At 37.6% G+C, this 17,095-nt stretch overlaps 2 protein-coding genes across 2 annotated transcripts; one reads left to right on the top strand and one right to left on the bottom strand.

Annotated features, from left to right (window-relative positions):
• Positions 1-5,410: 5,410 nt before the first annotated feature.
• On the top strand, positions 5,411-9,698 carry LOC112711318 (protein unc-13 homolog). Its single transcript, XM_025763948.3, has 5 exons — positions 5,411-6,170; positions 6,531-7,412; positions 7,510-7,965; positions 8,063-8,249; positions 8,396-9,698. Exons 1-5 carry the CDS (start codon positions 5,568-5,570, stop codon positions 9,373-9,375), a joined length of 3,108 nt encoding a protein of 1,035 aa, XP_025619733.1. The 5' UTR covers positions 5,411-5,567; the 3' UTR covers positions 9,376-9,698.
• Positions 9,699-9,711: 13 nt separating this feature from the next.
• On the bottom strand, positions 9,712-12,788 carry LOC112711319 (protein PIN-LIKES 3). Its single transcript, XM_025763949.2, has 10 exons — positions 12,484-12,788; positions 12,123-12,202; positions 11,897-12,021; positions 11,607-11,728; positions 11,305-11,493; positions 10,944-11,036; positions 10,631-10,731; positions 10,477-10,529; positions 10,212-10,397; positions 9,712-10,024 (listed from the first exon to the last, which is right to left on the bottom strand). Exons 1-10 carry the CDS (start codon positions 12,616-12,618, stop codon positions 9,900-9,902), a joined length of 1,209 nt encoding a protein of 402 aa, XP_025619734.1. The 5' UTR covers positions 12,619-12,788; the 3' UTR covers positions 9,712-9,899.
• Positions 12,789-17,095: the final 4,307 nt, after the last annotated feature.

Raw genomic sequence — 17,095 nt, 5'->3', positions numbered from 1 at the left:
TATTCTCTTCTTTTTATCTTATTTGATTTTCAGTTGCTTGAGGACGAGCAACAGTTTAAGTTTGGTGTTGTGATGAGCGGATAATTTGTACGCTTTTTGGCATTGTTTTTAGTATGTTTTTAGTATGATCTAGTTAGTTTTTAGTATATTTTTATTAGTTTTTAGTTAAAATTCACTTTTCTGGACTTTACTATGAGTTTGTGTGTTTTTCTGTGATTTCAGGTATTTTCTGGCTGAAATTGAGGGACCTGAGCAAAAATCTGATTCAGAGACTAAAAAGGACTGCAGATGCTATTGGATTCTGACCTCCCTGCACTCGAAGTGGATTTTCTGGAGCTATAGAAGCCCAATTGGGGCGCCCTCAACGGCGTTGGAAAGTAGACATCCTGGGCTTTCCAGCAATATATGATAGTCCATACTTTGCCCAAGATTTGATGGCCCAAACCGGCGTTCAAAGTCACCCTTAGAATTTCCCAGCGTTAAACGCCGGAACTGGCACAAGAATGGGAGTTAAACGCCCAAACTGGCATAAAAGCTGGCATTTAACTCCAAGAAGAGTCTCTACACGAAAATGCTTCAATGCTCAGCCCAAGCACACACCAAGTGGGCCCGGAAGTGGATTTTTATGTCATTTACTCATCTCTGTAAACCCTAGGCTACTAGTTCTCTATAAGTAGGACCTTTTACTATTGTATTGATATATCTTGGTAGTTATCTTTGTTCTGATGCTATCTTAGATCATTGGGAGGCTGGCCATTCGGCCATGCCTAGACCCTGTTCTTATGTATTTTCAACGGTGGAGTTTCTAGACACCATAGATTAAGGTGTGGAGCTCTGCTGTACCTCGAGTATTAATGCAATTACTATTGTTCTTCTATTCAATTCCGCTTGTTCTTGTTCCAAGATATCACTTGTTCTTCAACTTGATGAATGTGATGATCCGTGACACTCATCATCATTCTCACCTATGAACGTGTGCCTGACAACCACCTCCGTTCTACCTTAGATTGGGTGAATATCTCTTGGATTCCTGATACACGATGCATGGTTGATCGCCTGACAACCGAGCGCTCGCCTGACAACCGAGCCAGCCATTCTGTGAGATCAGAGTCTTCGTGGTATAGGCTAGAACTGATGGCGGCATTCAAGAGAATCCGAAAGGTCTAACCTTGTCTGTGGTATTCTGAGTAGGATTCAATGATTGAATGACTGTGACGTGCTTCAAACTCCTGAGGGCGGGGCGTTAGTGACAGACGCAAAAGAATCACTGGATTCTATTCCGGCCTGATTGAGAACCGACAGATGGATAGCCGTGCCGTGACAGGGTGCGTTGAACATTTCCACTGAGAGGATGGGAGGTAGCCACTGACAACGGTGAAACCCTTGCATAAGCTTGCCATGGAAAGGAGTAAGAAGGATTGGATGAAGACAGTAGGAAAGCAGAGAGACGGAAGGGACCAAGCATCTTCATACGCTTATCTGAAATTCCAACCAATGAATTACATAAGTATCTCTATCTTTATCTTTATGTTTTATTCGTATATCACCCATACTCATTTGAGTTTGCCTGACTAAGATTTACAAGGTGACCATAGCTTGCTTCATACCAACAATCTCTGTGGGATCGACCCTTACTCGCGTAAGGTTTATTACTTGGACGACCCAGTACACTTGCTGGTTAGTTGTGCGAAGTTGTGTTTATGCCATGGTATTGAACACCAAGTTTTTGGATTCATTACCGGGGATTATTTGATTTGTGAAAAGTATTGATCACAATTTCGCGCTACCAGAAATCATCTGTCGTGAACTAAAAAGTTAGGATGCTGGTTATCTTCAAAACTTCTGAACTTGCAACTTTAAGATCCGTCATTGTGTTTTTGGATTTGGATTTTGACAACCCATTCTTGCCCACAACCAAATTCACCACAACTTGGACAGTCTCGTCCGGGGCTTCTATAGTCCTTGTATTCCTCGGGTTCCTGACTTTCTGATCTTCGTCATCATAATGTGTGTCGTGTAGGCGGCTTAACATGATGAATGAATTCGAGAAGTTTACCATCCTGTATCTCTTGTTCTAATGCATCTTTTAGGTCAATACAATTCTCTATTCTATGACCATAAGACTTGTGATAGTCACAATATTGTGACTTATTCAAAGAAGCTCTTGGTTGAATTTGTTTTGATTTTAGGAGAATGCCTCGGTAAGACACTTGTTGGTATACTTCAGTTAGAGATGTTACCAAGGATGTATACGTAGAAAATTTCCTGACCCGAGGTGTAGACAACTTTGAAATTGAGGTCTAACCCAAATTCGCGGCGTTATTAGGTGATGGAATTGGTTTTTTTTCTTTTGGTCAAGAGTACCCTCGTGATATCCTCATCTCTCATATACTCCAAGGCGATTTTGTGGATTTCCTTCATGGATTTCACGTCTTTGGAGGTTACGTGCCTCTTGATGCCCCTTTCTAACAAATCAGCTATAAGACGTAAACACACGACTTCAGGAGTTTGCATGTTTACTTTCAACAGAGCTTTGTTAAAGCAATCCAAGCGATCTCAGATGTTTTTTCCCGTTCTTTGTTCCACACCAAGTAATAAAATAGGGTGTTTGGCTTGAGTTCTTCTTGTAGTAAAGTAGGCCAAAAATTTCACTTTTACATCAGCGAAAGAGGAGATGGATCTAGAGGACAATATGTTGAACCAAGCCATTGCTGGTCCTAATAGCGTTACCACAAAAGCCTTGAATCGGATAGCATCTCCTACCCTTTCGAGATTCATTCGAGCTTCAAAAGAATCAATGTGCTCCTGAGGATCCGACATTCCTTCATACTTGAGATCTGTCAGTTTGTCAAAATGTTTGGGTAAGCGAACTTGGTGGACATGAGATGCAAATGGGGTTTGACCCATGATCACATGTTCTCGAGCATCCCTATGTCTTTTAGGGGTTGGATTCCTTTGCGGAGATTGTTTCCTTCTAGACTGGATGAACGGGACTCATCTCTCCCCGTTCTCTCAATATCACAACGCTTGTCATCACGCCTGAGCAACCTCTTGTGTCTTTGAGGTGAACATCGTCCATCGCTATCATGCCTTTGGTTAGGTGCGATCCTTTATAGGTTTTCCTTTTCAAGGCTATGGTGGTTATGAACCCTAGATGGTTGACTTTGGGAACGAGATTTCCTGGAATGTGACTATTTCGCTAAGCAATGTTTCAGTTCTATCTGATAACGTTCCAGCTCTTGCACTCTATGGCGCATTTCTTGCATAGAATGCACATAGTCATCCCCTAAGTCTGCAAAATGGCGAGCCCCATTATTCTGAGTTTTTGCATTTTGTGGCTCGTGATTTCAAAATCAGGAGGAACTTGATATTCTTCGTACGTAGGCGGAGTGACATCTATCTTATGTCCATCTTCTTGATGTGACTCTTTTCGAGTTGATCATCGAGTAGATTTTTTGTTCAGCCATGCTTCCAATTATGTAGGATCCCCACAGATGGTGCTAAATGTTTGTACCAGTTATGAGGTAATGAGTTGATGAGACAGGAAGATTAAAGATCCTAGCTTCGGAGAAAGCAGAACTAGGCCGGAAGGACAATCTGCAAGACACTTTGATGCTTAAGTTAGTAATATTTAAGGTATTTTTCTTGTCTAGAACAGATACTCTCACATAAACATGGGAGTAACAAATTCGTTGCCTGAATTAGTTACTTGTACCCTTTCTATTTTATACACAAAATTACGTGGGACCTAACATTTTTGTTGAAGATAAAAGAGTAAACTATCATTTCTACCCATGAAAGTTTAGAATGCTGAGAAACCTATCCACGAATAAACAAAACTACCATTTCTACCCATGAAAGATGAACTTTTGCTAACAAAACCATCCAAATCCTAAAAAATTATTTGAAATCTCTAAAATACCCTCTAATATAACCTAATCCTAACTTCTCTTTTTACTCTACACCACCATTCTCCCAATCCCAAACCCACCACCAAACAAATCCTTCCTCACCACCACTCTCATCCCCAACTACCATTATCATTGCCACCATCACCACCACTGCCATTACCGCCTCCTTCTCTAATACCACGACAAAAGCAGAAATAGAGTGACACCATCGGTGGCTTGGCAGTAGCAATTCCAACAATAGCAGCGACAAGATCTGTGCATCATCGCCACCCTTGGCTGAAGATCTGTGCTTGCTACCGTTGTTGCTCCATTAACGATGGCAGTGAACATTCTATGCCTTCGCTTCGCAAGCACGCATGAGGTTCTGCATAGTGGTGGTATTCTCAATTCTCTTGAGCTCTGCTTCGATGACCCAATCCTTGGTCTTCATGTTGTCTTTTACAAGAACGTCATGGACTCTGGTTAGGGGTACCATCTCCGACAATAGCCTCTGCGCTAGCGTTTCGACCTTGAAGTGCTGTTCACAGAGCTTCGAGGCTGGGGATTGAGGGGTTCGAAGATTCGGCAATACCTCGTCATCGTTGTCTTTTTAATTTTCAATTTTTATTTTTTGTTACTTCATTCTCTAATTCTGCATCTCCATAATCTGACTTATTATTGAATTGTATATTTGTGATTGTTGAATTTGAATCCTCCACTTCTGTTGTTGGGATTTGAATGTATGTTTACAATTTTATTGGTTCTATTGCTGAATCTCAGATAATATAGTTTTATTGAGATATTGTTGTTTGAATTTGAATGTGAAATTATGAATTTGAATGCCCCTTCTCTTCAAAATGAATTTTTTAGCAATGATTAGTAGCATATCTTTTTAGTCATTCTCTCACTATCTGTTACGGTTTTCTCTCTCATTCTTCCTCCTTTCCTTATTCGATGATGGTAGTAAAGAGAATGATTTGAGGATGGTGAGGACGGCAATGACGGTGGTAATTAGAGATGAGAGTGCAAAAAAGGATGTGGATGAGATTAGTAGTATAAAATAAAAAGAGATGTTAAAATTAAATTATATTAAAGGATATTTTAGATATTTCAAATAACTTTTTTAAAGTTTGAATAGTTGTATTAATAAAAATTCATCTTTTATAAATAAAAAAATAATCTTATTTATTCATAAATAAATTTTTCAGCGATAGTTCTAAATTTTTATGAATAAAAATAATAATTTACATAAAAAAATAAAAATACAACACAATTTGTGGCAGAGTGGGTTGGAGGGCTTGAGGCATTGTTATCAAATGAACAAGGCCGGTGCATCGGTGACAGTTATAATCATGCATGAAACTGCTGTCACGTAAATAACTAAATAACTAATTAACTAACAAACTAACTAACACAACTCATCACCATCCTCTATGATCTATCCTATTCTAATCCCTCTCCATTTTTAAGAACCATAAAGCATGCATTCTTTTTCTAAATCTAACTCCCTTTCCTCCCCAAAAAAAGACAACACGCTTACACCACTAACTAACTTTGGCGCCAAAAATAACACAACACAAACACAGCGATAGATCAGACTCCTCACGCTCACGCGCTGCCACTGACACCCTTACCGCCATCGTCGGACTCTGACCCGTCCATCGTCCCCGCCGTCGCATGGGTCAACACTCCCGCCATGAGTCCTACCCCTCCCTCTCCTCCTCTCGTGTCGACTACCTCCACCACCAACTCAGCCGCGGGGGGGATGTAGCCTCTGTCATCTCTGCTGCCATAGCCACCCCCGTCGACGATCTCGCCTGGCCGTTCGAGAAGCTCGAGGGGCTCAGCGAAGACGATGTGAGACAGACATCGTACGAGATTTTCTTCACGGCGTGCCGGTCGGCGCCGGGGTTCGGCGGCAAGCACGCCCTGACGTTCTACTCGAATTACGAGAGCAATGGCGCCGGTGAAGGTGGGAAGGGGAATCAGGTGGTGACGAAGCCGACGAGCAGGGTGAAGAAGATGCTGGGATTGAAGATGCTGAAGAGGTCGCCGTCGAGGAGGATGGTGGCCGGTTTTGGTGTTAACGTCGGGGGAGGGTTGTCGACGCCGTCGTCGCCGGTGGCGGGAGGTAGTAGCCCTTCTATTAACGGTTTGCTTCCACCGATGAGGCCTCGGAGGCCGATGACGGCGGCGGAGATGATGAGGCAGCAGATGAGAGTGTCGGAGCACGATGATAATAAGCTCAGGAAAACCCTAATGAGAACCGTCGTTGGCCAAGTAATCTAATCAGTCTTCTCTTTTTTTTTTCCCTCCTTTATAAATTGTCAAATTTTTTTATCTCTATGTGCAACTTGGTATTTAGAGGAGGCAAATTTGTAAAAAAAAAAAAAAAATTTTTGTTCTCTTACATTGATATTTTTCTCTCTTTGGTGGAAAGATATGTTGATTTAATTGAATGTCATGTGCAATTGGGATTCTGTCATTCACTTATTGTGATGAATTGGTCACCTGTTTGAAAATTTATATTGATATTTTTCCCTCTTTAGATCTTTAAGTTGCTGCAAGAGAAGCTAACAATTGAGTATGTTGTGATAATTTGAGGCTTTTGAAGAATAATTATGTTCCACTGCATTGCAGGCAGGGAGAAGATCAGAAACAATAATTATCCCTTTGGAACTCTTAAGGCACCTAAAGCCCTCAGAATTCAGTGACTCCACTGAGTACCACATGTGGCAGAGGAGGCAGCTCAAGATGCTTGAAGCAGGTCTCCTCCTCCACCCATCACTCCCTCTTGAAAAGAACAACCCATTTGCCAAGCGCTTCCACGACATCCTCATCAGCAGTGAGTCCGGGCCTATTGACACTGGCAAGAACTCAGATACCATGAGGACCCTTTGCAACTCTGTGGTTTCCCTTTCATGGAGAAGCCATAATGGAACCCCCACTGATGTTTGCCACTGGGCTGATGGATTCCCCTTCAACATCCAGCTCTACACTGCCCTCCTGCAATCGGTTTTCGATATCAGGGATGACACATTAGTCCTTGATGAGGTTGATGAGCTTCTTGAGCTGATGAAGAAGACATGGTCTGTGTTTGGGATAACATTCCCAATTCACAATGTGTGCTTCACTTGGGTGCTGTTTTATCAGTATGTTTTAACAGGGCAGATAGAGCCTGATCTTCTCACTGCCTCACATATAATGTTGAAAGAAGTAGCAAATGATGTTAAGAAGGAAAAGGATGCCATTTTTGTTAAGATATTGTCATCAGTTGTGAGATCAATGCTAGATTGGTCGGAGAAGAGGTTACTTAATTACCATGAGTATTTCATGAGAGGAAATGCTAACCAAATCGAAATCCTTCTTCCTTTGGTATTGACAGCTTCCAAGATTTTAGGTGAAGATCTGACAATCACAAATGGGGAAGGGGGACAGAATGGAGACATAGCCATATTCAAAGCGCCCCATGAGCGCGTTGAAAATTACATCCGTTCTTCCATGACATATGCATTTGACAAGGTTTGTTATAATATGTTTTCTGTTCACTATTCTCATTTATAATCTAGTTAACCAATGTAATCATGATTTATGATGTATTGGTTTTTTGTGAGTGCAGACATTTGAAGCAGTGAATGCAAAGTCTGCTGAATTTGAGAGAAAGAAAGAGTTGAGTGAAGTACTTCTTGAATTAGCTCAGGAAACTGAAGGTCTGGTGATGAAGGAAAGACAAAATTTCACTCCAATGTTTAAGAAATGGCACTCAACAGCAGGCGCAGTTGCGGCGATGGCACTGCACAACTGCTACCGGCAAATGCTGAGGCAGTACATAAATGAATTGACCTCACTGACCAGTGAGTCGGTTCAGGTATTGCATAGGGCTGCAAAGCTTGAAAAGGCTATTGTCCAAACAGTTGTTGAAGACGCTACTGAGAGTGAGGATGGTGGCAAGACAGTGGTGAGAGAGATGGTTCCCTATGATGTTGATTCAGTCATATTGACTCGTCTGGGAAAATGGATATATGATTCACTGCAGAAAGCCAGAGAATATCTGCAAAAAGCAAAAGAAACTGAAGTGAGTCTTAGCTTTGAGATCCTTGTTCCATCAAATTGAGTCACAGATTGTAATGATGGGATATAGCTTATAATTTCCTTGTTTACTTTTACTGCAGACATGGAATCCGAAATCCAAAACGGAGCCATATGCACAATCGGCTGTGGAGCTGATGCAAATGACCACCACAACTGTGGAAGAATTCTTCAAAGTTCCAATACCAATTACCGAAGAATTAGTTCGAGCTCTTGCCGATGGATTGGGGAGCCTTTTCCAAGAGTACATGATGTTTGTTGCAGCATGTGGTAAGTACCAGGAATTCATAATTTCATATAGCATTAGAATACGAAATACAAGGCACAAAACAATGGTAGAATGATGGTCCTCAAATTGCTACAATAGACTAGAAAAGTGAGGGTATTTCATTCTTTTAACTTCTATTTTCCTTCAGGTTCAAAGCAGAGTTACATCCCGGTACTTCCACCACTGACAAGGTGCAGCCAGAATTCAAAATTCCTCAAACTGTGGAAGAAAGCCGCTCCATGTGGTGCTGGTCATAAAGATCTGTACAATGTTAATAAAGCACATGAAGTTCAAAATCCTCGGCCATCAACTAGCCGTGGAACGCAGCGCCTCTATGTTCGGCTCAATACCTTGCACTATCTCCTTACCCAGATCCATTATCTGGACACATTGCTTGCTACAAACCCAGGAGTTGTTCCTTCAAGCCGCATTCGTCTTGGGAATAGCCACAGGGCTCAAAACAATGGTTCTGTATACTTTGACTCAATCAAGAAGTCTATTCTAGCTTCCTGCCAGCATGTCTCGGAAGTTGCTGGATACCGTCTCATATTCCTTGACTCTAGCTCTGTATTCTATGATGGCCTGTATTCTGGGGGAGTAACCAGGGGACAGATTAGGCCTGCATTGAGAATCCTCAAGCAAAATGTGACTCTGATGTCCAATCTTCTTATAGAAAGAGCTCAACCAATGGCAATGAAGGAAGTCATGAAGGCCTCCTTTGATGCATTCCTTATGGTCTTGCTTGCTGGTGGAAACACTGGTGTATTCCACCGGTCTGATCACGAAATCATCAAAGAGGATTTTGATGTGATGAAGCGAGCTTTCAGCACATCTATAGAAGGACTGATATCAGAACATGTGGTGAATGGAGAGGCTGCAGTGGTGGAGGGAGTCATTGCATTGATGAGCCTCAGCACTGAACAGTTGATAGAAGATTTCAGCATTGTCATTTGTGAAGGAAGTGCCATTGGTGTAATGACAAATGGACAAAAGTTACCAATGCCTCCAACTACAGGTAAATGGAATAGGTCAGACCCTAATACAATATTGAGGGTATTGTGCCACAGGGACGATAGAGCTGCAAATCTCTTCTTAAAGAAGACATTCCAATTGGCAAAGAGAAAATGATAAACCAAACATAGAACCGTGTTGAGATTCATGGAGTGGCTTGTAATTCTCAAAATTTTGTGTGGTATTGGAGGTGTATGAACCTTGGCAGGGAAGGGGGAGAGGGCAGGTTTGTATATTTATGCACATATGTTGCTGAATGGAGAAATTGCAGAGAAAAACAAGAACAATGTAGTGTGTTCCATCATTAGGCACTTTCTCTTAGCTTTGTAACAATTTAATATTGTAATATATCGTAATGACTAACGAGATCAATTCTTCCATATGCCAAAAATGATGGAAAAACACTAATTTGTAATGAATTGTACTTCTGTTTTACATTATATTTTTCCGATATTTGTTTAATTCCAAATTTCATAGCATGTTAATATGTATAGAGGCAGCATTACCAACGTTTACAATTGTAGTAAATGTTAAGGACAAATTTGATTCACTACACAGAACTGAAGTACTTGAAACAAAATGCAGCTGGAGTTTCTTCTATCTCAGGAAAAAATCCCTTAGAGTTGGTATTAGAAATACATTTATGTCACAATCGACATGAAAATGGTAGACCAGACAGTAACAGAAACTGAGGCACAGGCATAAGTTGCTAGCATGATGATTGAGCATTCTGTTTCACCGGCTCCGAAAAATTGAGTAATTGTACCTGTGTCAGATTCATAATAGTATTATTCCAAAATCTCAGGCACATACTGAAAAAAGTTTCAAACTATTGTACGAATCAAAAGTGAAAAGAGTAATATATGTACATTTAGACAATGCTTTGTTAAGAAAAGTAGTTTTCTGCCTTAAAAATACCCTATAACAATTGGTTATGTTGAAGCTGAACTTACTCATGGACACTGCAGGAGGAACAGCATATTGAAACAGCAAAGTGAAATGATATAATGGATCATGGTGGATCACACCAAAATGCACTGCACCTTTAACAATGCCCACACCTAGCATTGGTAAGGCGATGAACCTAACCGCAATGATCCCTATAACAATTGAAACCTTAATTCCTGACCCTTTTAACCCTGAAACAAAATTAACCAAGTATTTTTTATTATTAGATTTTCTTCAGGTAGAAGAACATCAAGTTGATAGTGATTATACCCTGAAGAAGAGTTGCTCCAACTAGTAAAGTGATTGCTGGAATGCATGCATCACTGCAGATCAGAAAAACAAATTCTAAAATAAACTTGATAATTACCTTAGTAACTTGGACCATAAAATTGGATGCTGATATAGTTGGTTTTTTGAATCTTACCCCAACATGGATGTAGAGTCCTGAACTACACGGAGAGGGGCATTTTCGCCAATAAACAGCTTTCGAAGTTGAGGGATTACACCAATCACCGAACCAACAATCTAGAGGCAGAAAATATGCCAAATCCTAATGAGGTTCTAGTAAAAATTTGGCCAATTTAACTAACAATTTTAATATGAAGCTTTCATTTATTAAACGCTGGAACTATTTGAAAGTGCCGTAATTTCAGGTTGCAAATTGATCACTTATTCTAGAAAAGAAAGAGAACAATAAGGATATAGGGATGAAAAATTCAGAAGAAATATTGGCATACCACTGCAATTGTTGCAGGAGTTAATAGGATGTTCAAATTGAGCTTTACTACTAATTTCTTCAATGTTTCCATAAGCTTTGTATGATTGCCTACCTGTACAAAAATGGACGAAAAAAATTTGAGACCTTCTATTTAGTCACTTCATAAAACAATTTGCTGATAAATATAGGGTGTATTTGATTTGCGTTTCTGTCTTCAGAAAATTTTGTAAAAGAAAAAGAGAAAATAATAAAAACAATAAAATTACATCAGAAAATAAAAACGCAAACCAGTCGCACCCTAAATAGTTCAATGAAGATATCGAAAAGTGCGCAAAGTGTATATATATCTACTAGAACAATGAATAAACCTCTGCTCTTACATCAGGAGTTGTTTTTTCCTCTAAAGTAACAACTAATCCATTTGAAGGTTTTGTATGGTTTTCAGGATCTGATTCTATTAATTCCAATGGATATGATGTGGAATCATCAACATTTCCGACACTAGAAACCTTGCATGAATATGCTCTCACTATGCTGTACACAATAGTCCAAAAGTACATGCATCCAACCTGGTACATCATAATGAAATAAAACATTAAAAAAAATCTTAATTAACTGTTGTCAAAATTTTCTCTAATGATATATGAACATAATTAAATTTTCAAATACTAAATTGTCTTACAGCCAAAGAAAGAGTAACATAAGCCATTGCTTTTTGATAACAAACATCTACATCTCCAAAAGGACTACTGCTTTGTTTACAAACTGAAGGAATTACAATCAGAGGCAAGTTTCCAAGATTTCCTGTTTACAAATTACAACAAACTCAAATTAATGAGAAGAGAAAAACTTCATGAATGATGAACTCTGCGCGGAACTTTACAAATCAAATTCGTCGAAAAAATCCACATCCTTCTTTATGATCAACCAAAATTGTATTATATTGAATTGGACTTGGCTAATTTAAGCTACCTCCAGCACAGCAGCCTAAAACAAGGCCTTGCAAATTATGAGGAGCTTTGGTTACTTTCATAAGTAACCATCCTAAAGCCGACCCTGCGATGAATGTCAGAAGAATGTTCATTGGCATGAACCACCTGCATGATTCATACAGTGAAAGAATCTTAGGAGAAGCAATTCATGAATGGTTTAAATGCAAAACCAAAAGAAAATGCAGAGGAGGAAGAAAACAACATACAGCATAACCAGGCTCCTAAATGTTATAGATTTTGTCAGGATGCTGCATATAAGAGCTGGAATGAACACATAATATACCAACTGAAAAAAAGAAAAACATCATTAAGTGTTGAACAGCGAAATAATTAAGGTAGTTGTCTCATTGATTGTATTGATTTTTGAGCAGCAAGAGTTGTGAGAATGAAGCTAGAACATCATAGTTGATGATATGTTTCTTGCTTTGTGACTCTGATGAACTAATGAATTAACATCATTTGTTCCAATTTTGAAAAAGACATTCCTTGGAATCAAGAAAGATGTCTCTTACAAATTAGTTTAAATAAAGTATTTAGAAAATAAATAAAATAAATAAAATAACTTACTGCATTCAAATGCTTTCTAGCATTGTCTCTCAACAAATTAAAGCGATCAAGAGCAAGAAATGCTCCTACAGCAGTGATGATTATCAGCTTAAGAACCGGCATTAATGCAGTCATGAACAGCTTCCACAGCTCCATTCTACTCTTCTTTCCTTAATTAATTACTTACTCTAAAAAAAGTGTATATCCTTCTTAATTATCAGGGTGGTCCAAATTATAGTTCTAGGAGAATCAAAACAATTTCATCTTTTGGAAAAAGACATTTCTTGATACAAGTTTTATGGGACAAAATGAGAAGTACCATATGCCAATTGTTTTAATTACAAGAACAGCATTTAAGAGAATAAAAAAAAATTTTGTAAACATGACTAAATTATTTGTTCAAAATATGCATTAAGAATTGACTAAGACACTGGTTAACAATTATGGAAAATCAAACTTTTTACTATTTTCAAATTGCATTGAAAATTCTCTGTAAGTTAAGTTGAATTAAATATATATAACTTTATTAGTATTTATTTTATGTTTATTTTACTTTTATTATTTTAGATTCAATTATGATTTAGTCTATTTTGCCCCAATGAACTTATGAATTAGGGTTTTAAAACTAAGATATAAAAACCTCTAAATTAAGAGGTATAAAACTATAAACATATCTAAATTTCTGAGTTTCTTGAAAAATTTGGATGTGAAAAAGTGAAGTAGAATAATTTTCTTAACTATTACATTAGAAAATTAAAATGAGATAGGATAAGTCTCACTCTTTTATTTTTATCTTATTCAAATTTCGATACATATAATTTTGTTTATGTAAAGGGGTTTATTCTTTACACTCACTGATAGTAGAATGATATTATGGAACTGGTTGAAAAGGTAATACCAATAATACTAACCAGAGTGAGACCCGCGCGATGTGCAGAGAAGTAAATTAATTATACTACATAATGTATTATAATAAGTGTTATATTATTTAGAGATTGGTTAGATAATATATAAACTAATGTTAAATTTTAATTGTTTTATACTAAAAATATTTTACAAAATATTTATTTGATAATTAGTATATAATTCCATATAATTATTCAACTAAAATATAATATAAATTAAAATATAGCTTATTATTTTAAAATTTGAATTCATTTATTTTTAAAAAAGGCATAGGCCTTTTATATTAGAGTTATACAAAACTATATCTTCATTTGTTGCTTCTATTTATATATTTGCTTTAGTTGTCATACTTTATCTTCTCATACGGTGATTTTTGGATTGCAAATAATTAAAGAAAAAATTAAAAAAAAGAATAAGAATGAGAAATATCAAAAATATAAATTGATTTTATAATCATGATATATTTGAATATACCTAGTAAGGAGATGTGCCAAATTTAAACTTGGACTTAGAAAAATAAATGAGAATAAAAAATACCAAAAATATAAATATAAAATTATGAATTAATTTTATAATAATGATATATTTAAATGTATTTATTCATTCTTGACAGAATATCGAAACGCCTTGACTCTTGAAAAGCCCGCAACGTTTCTTTGGCAGGTAGAGTTGCTCTTACTCAAACGACTCTATCAACTATCCCATCTTATGTAATGCAAACCATAAAATTGTCTTTGAGTATTTGTGATCAAATTGACAGCATATGTCGCAATTTTGTTTGGGGGGGCTTATTTGGTTAGAAAGCCTCATCTTTTTGAATGGAAAACTCTTTGTTCGCCTAAGGCGCAAGAAGGTCTCGACTTTAGACATGTATGTGTGAGTTCTTAATAATGCAAATTTGATGAAATTAGCCTGAAAACTTGTCCATAATAGAGATCTTTGGGTTAAAATTCTTTGAAGTAAATATGGATGGATAAGGCTACTCTTCTTGTTGTTAAAAAGATCAAAACAGTTTCGAATTCTTGGCAAGGCATCCAAAGGATTTGAAAGAATTTTTAGAATAATCTCATATGGAGGGTCGGATCCCATAGTAAGATTAATTTTTAGACCGACCAATGAATACCAGATTTTCATAAATTTATGAATTTTGCTCAGCCAGAAGTGCTGAAAGAGAGAATTTACAAGTTTGTTATTAATTTTTATTGGGACTATGACTGTATTGGTACTATGCTGGGAGATGATTGGTATTCTAGTTTTGCTTCTATTAAATCTTCTGAGCTTGGGTTAAGAGTCGATAGTTTGGTTTGGCTTCTGGTATCGAGTAGTGTCTTCTCCATAAAGTCGACTTGTGCTATCTTTTTGGGGCATGCAGATGAATCAAATGCTTCCATATTCTATAAAATATGGAAGTTGGAGGCTTCACAACGGCTATGGTCTTTCTCTAGTTCGTAGTGCACTAAGCCCTTTTAACCAATGCAGAATGCGCCAGAAGACATATGATGGAGGAAGACAGTTGTACCATTTGTGGTGTATCCCTTGAATCTTTGTTCCATGTGCTCCATGACTGCAGGGTGGCGAGAGGCACGTGGATGAGTACTGATAATAGTTTGGTTTCACGTAATTTCTTTAACTCTCCTCTCTTGACTTGGTTGTTAGAAAATTTATCTACCAAATCTCCCTATTAAGGACAATCTTGGCCCCTTCTTTTTGTTACTACAATGAATTCTTTATTGTTGAGTTTACAGCGAAATTTTTACTTCTAACAGATACAAAGTAATATGAAATTGAACACTATTCACAATAATGCACTCGCTATATATTTTGTAAAGAGGAAAAACAAAATGAAAGATTTCTTCTAACTAACTCTATAAGATGATGTGAATAAGGATATTGTTATTGTTATTGACTTCAATTATAATTCTAGAGACGTATATATAGTATCTCTATGATATAACTTCAACGAATAAGAATAAAATTCTTCGACGAAAAACTCCTTACTAAACATTTTGAGTTCTCTCCTATTAAAACTCATTTATTTTACTTCCTAAAATTACTCTTATCCTTCCTTTATTCTCACAATTCTCCACCTCGGTAACAATTTAAAATCTACTCAAATTTTGGAGATCAAAATATGGTATTCGTATCCCCATGCCTAACATGGAATAACATTGAGCAATTTCAAACACTGTTGGAACTTGCTTTTTGACATTACTTTAGTCAGCATGTCTGCGGGATTTTTATCTATGTGTACTTTTACAAGAGAAATGTTGCCTTTCTCTATAACATCACCCACGAAGTGATATCTTACATCAATATGCTTGGTACGAGCATGATGAACCTGATTTTTAGCCAAATGAATTGCACTTGGACTATCACAACTCAGATTCACCCAATCTTGCTGAAATCCCAAATCATCTAGAAGACCTCTTAGCCACAATGCTTCTTTCACCCTTCTGCTACTGCCATGTACTCAGCCTCTGTAGTAGATAGTGCCACTGTAGCTTGTAACATCGATCGCCAACTAACTGGAGCACCTTGTATTTTATATACATAACCGGTCATAGAAAGTTTTCTATCTAGCTCACCAACATAATCAGAATCAACAAAGCCCTTGATTTGACATGATTTTCCACTAAAGCATAAACTTATGTCAATGGTACCCTTCAAGTACTTTAATATCCACTTGACTACTTCCCAGTGTGTCTTACCCGGATTTGCTATGAACCTGCTAACAATACTGACTGCCTGTGAGAAATATCTGGGCGTGTACACACCATAGCATACATTAGGCTACCGACTGCACTAGCATAAGGTACATTTTTCATGTAAGCCTTATCTTCTACTATTGTGGGAGATTGTTTACCATAGAGCTTAAATTGTGGAGCGAACAGTGCTACTATTAGCTTATCGTTTTTCATTTCGAAGCTTTCAATAACGCACTCAATGTACCCCCTCTGACTCAAGAACAATTTTCGGCTTGATCTATCTCTTTTAATTTCCATGCCTAATATTTTTTGTGCAATACCCAAATCATTTGTTTCAAATTTTTTACCAAGTTGAACCTTTAATCTAGCTATATCCACCTTGCTCTTAGAAGCAATAAGCATGTCATCCACATACAATAGAAGATAGATATAATCACTTCCAGAAAGCTTATGAATGTATACACAACAATCATAATTACTTCTGAAAAAACCTTGTTTTAACATAAAGGAGTCAAATCGCTTATACCACTGTCGAGGAGATTGTTTCAATCCATATAGCAATTTCTTTAAGCGACATACCTAATTTTCTTTACCCTTAACCTTGAAACCCTCAAGTTGATAGATGTAAATTTCTTCCTCTAAGTCACCATGCAAGAAAGTTGTCTTTACATCTAGCTGTTCCAACTCAAGATCACCCTGAGCAACAAGTTTCAAAAGCACCCTTATGGAAGTGTACTTCACCACAGGAGAAAATATCTCGTTGTAATCAACATCTTCTTTTTGTGCAAAACCCTTTGCTACTAACCTAGCTTTGAATCTTGTACCATCTGACTTAGTAGGATCTTCTTTTCTTTTATACACATATTTACAACCAATTGTAGTCTTTTCCACGGGCAACGGGACCACCTCCCATGTCTTGTTCTTATGGAGAGATTGCATCTCTTCTTCCATGGCGACCAACCAACTTTCTCTATCCTTGTCTTTGATAGCAAGTTTGTAAGTGACCGGCTCATCATCCTCCA

This window comes from Arachis hypogaea, chromosome 9, assembly GCF_003086295.3.
Source record: "Arachis hypogaea cultivar Tifrunner chromosome 9, arahy.Tifrunner.gnm2.J5K5, whole genome shotgun sequence".
NCBI classification, from domain to species: domain Eukaryota; kingdom Viridiplantae; phylum Streptophyta; class Magnoliopsida; order Fabales; family Fabaceae; genus Arachis; species Arachis hypogaea.
The sequence above is the reverse complement of the archived record's forward strand: the minus strand, read 5'-3'. Positions and strand labels throughout refer to the sequence as shown.

Excerpts from the sequence above, each read along its gene's own strand:
- LOC112711318 (XM_025763948.3), top strand. The coding sequence starts at position 5,568 with ATGGGTCAACACTCCCGCCATGAGTCCTACCCCTCCCTCTCCTCCTCT. Across the intron at positions 7,413-7,509 it reads TGACATATGCATTTGACAAG|ACATTTGAAGCAGTGAATGC; the intron begins GTTTGTTATAAT and ends TTGTGAGTGCAG. Across the intron at positions 7,966-8,062 it reads AAAAAGCAAAAGAAACTGAA|ACATGGAATCCGAAATCCAA; the intron begins GTGAGTCTTAGC and ends CTTTTACTGCAG.
- LOC112711319 (XM_025763949.2), bottom strand. The coding sequence starts at position 12,618 with ATGGAGCTGTGGAAGCTGTTCATGACTGCATTAATGCCGGTTCTTAAG. Across the intron at positions 10,732-10,943 it reads CTCCTGCAACAATTGCAGTG|ATTGTTGGTTCGGTGATTGG; the intron begins GTATGCCAATAT and ends TTCTGCCTCTAG. Across the intron at positions 10,398-10,476 it reads TGGAGCAACTCTTCTTCAGG|GGTTAAAAGGGTCAGGAATT; the intron begins GTATAATCACTA and ends ATTTTGTTTCAG.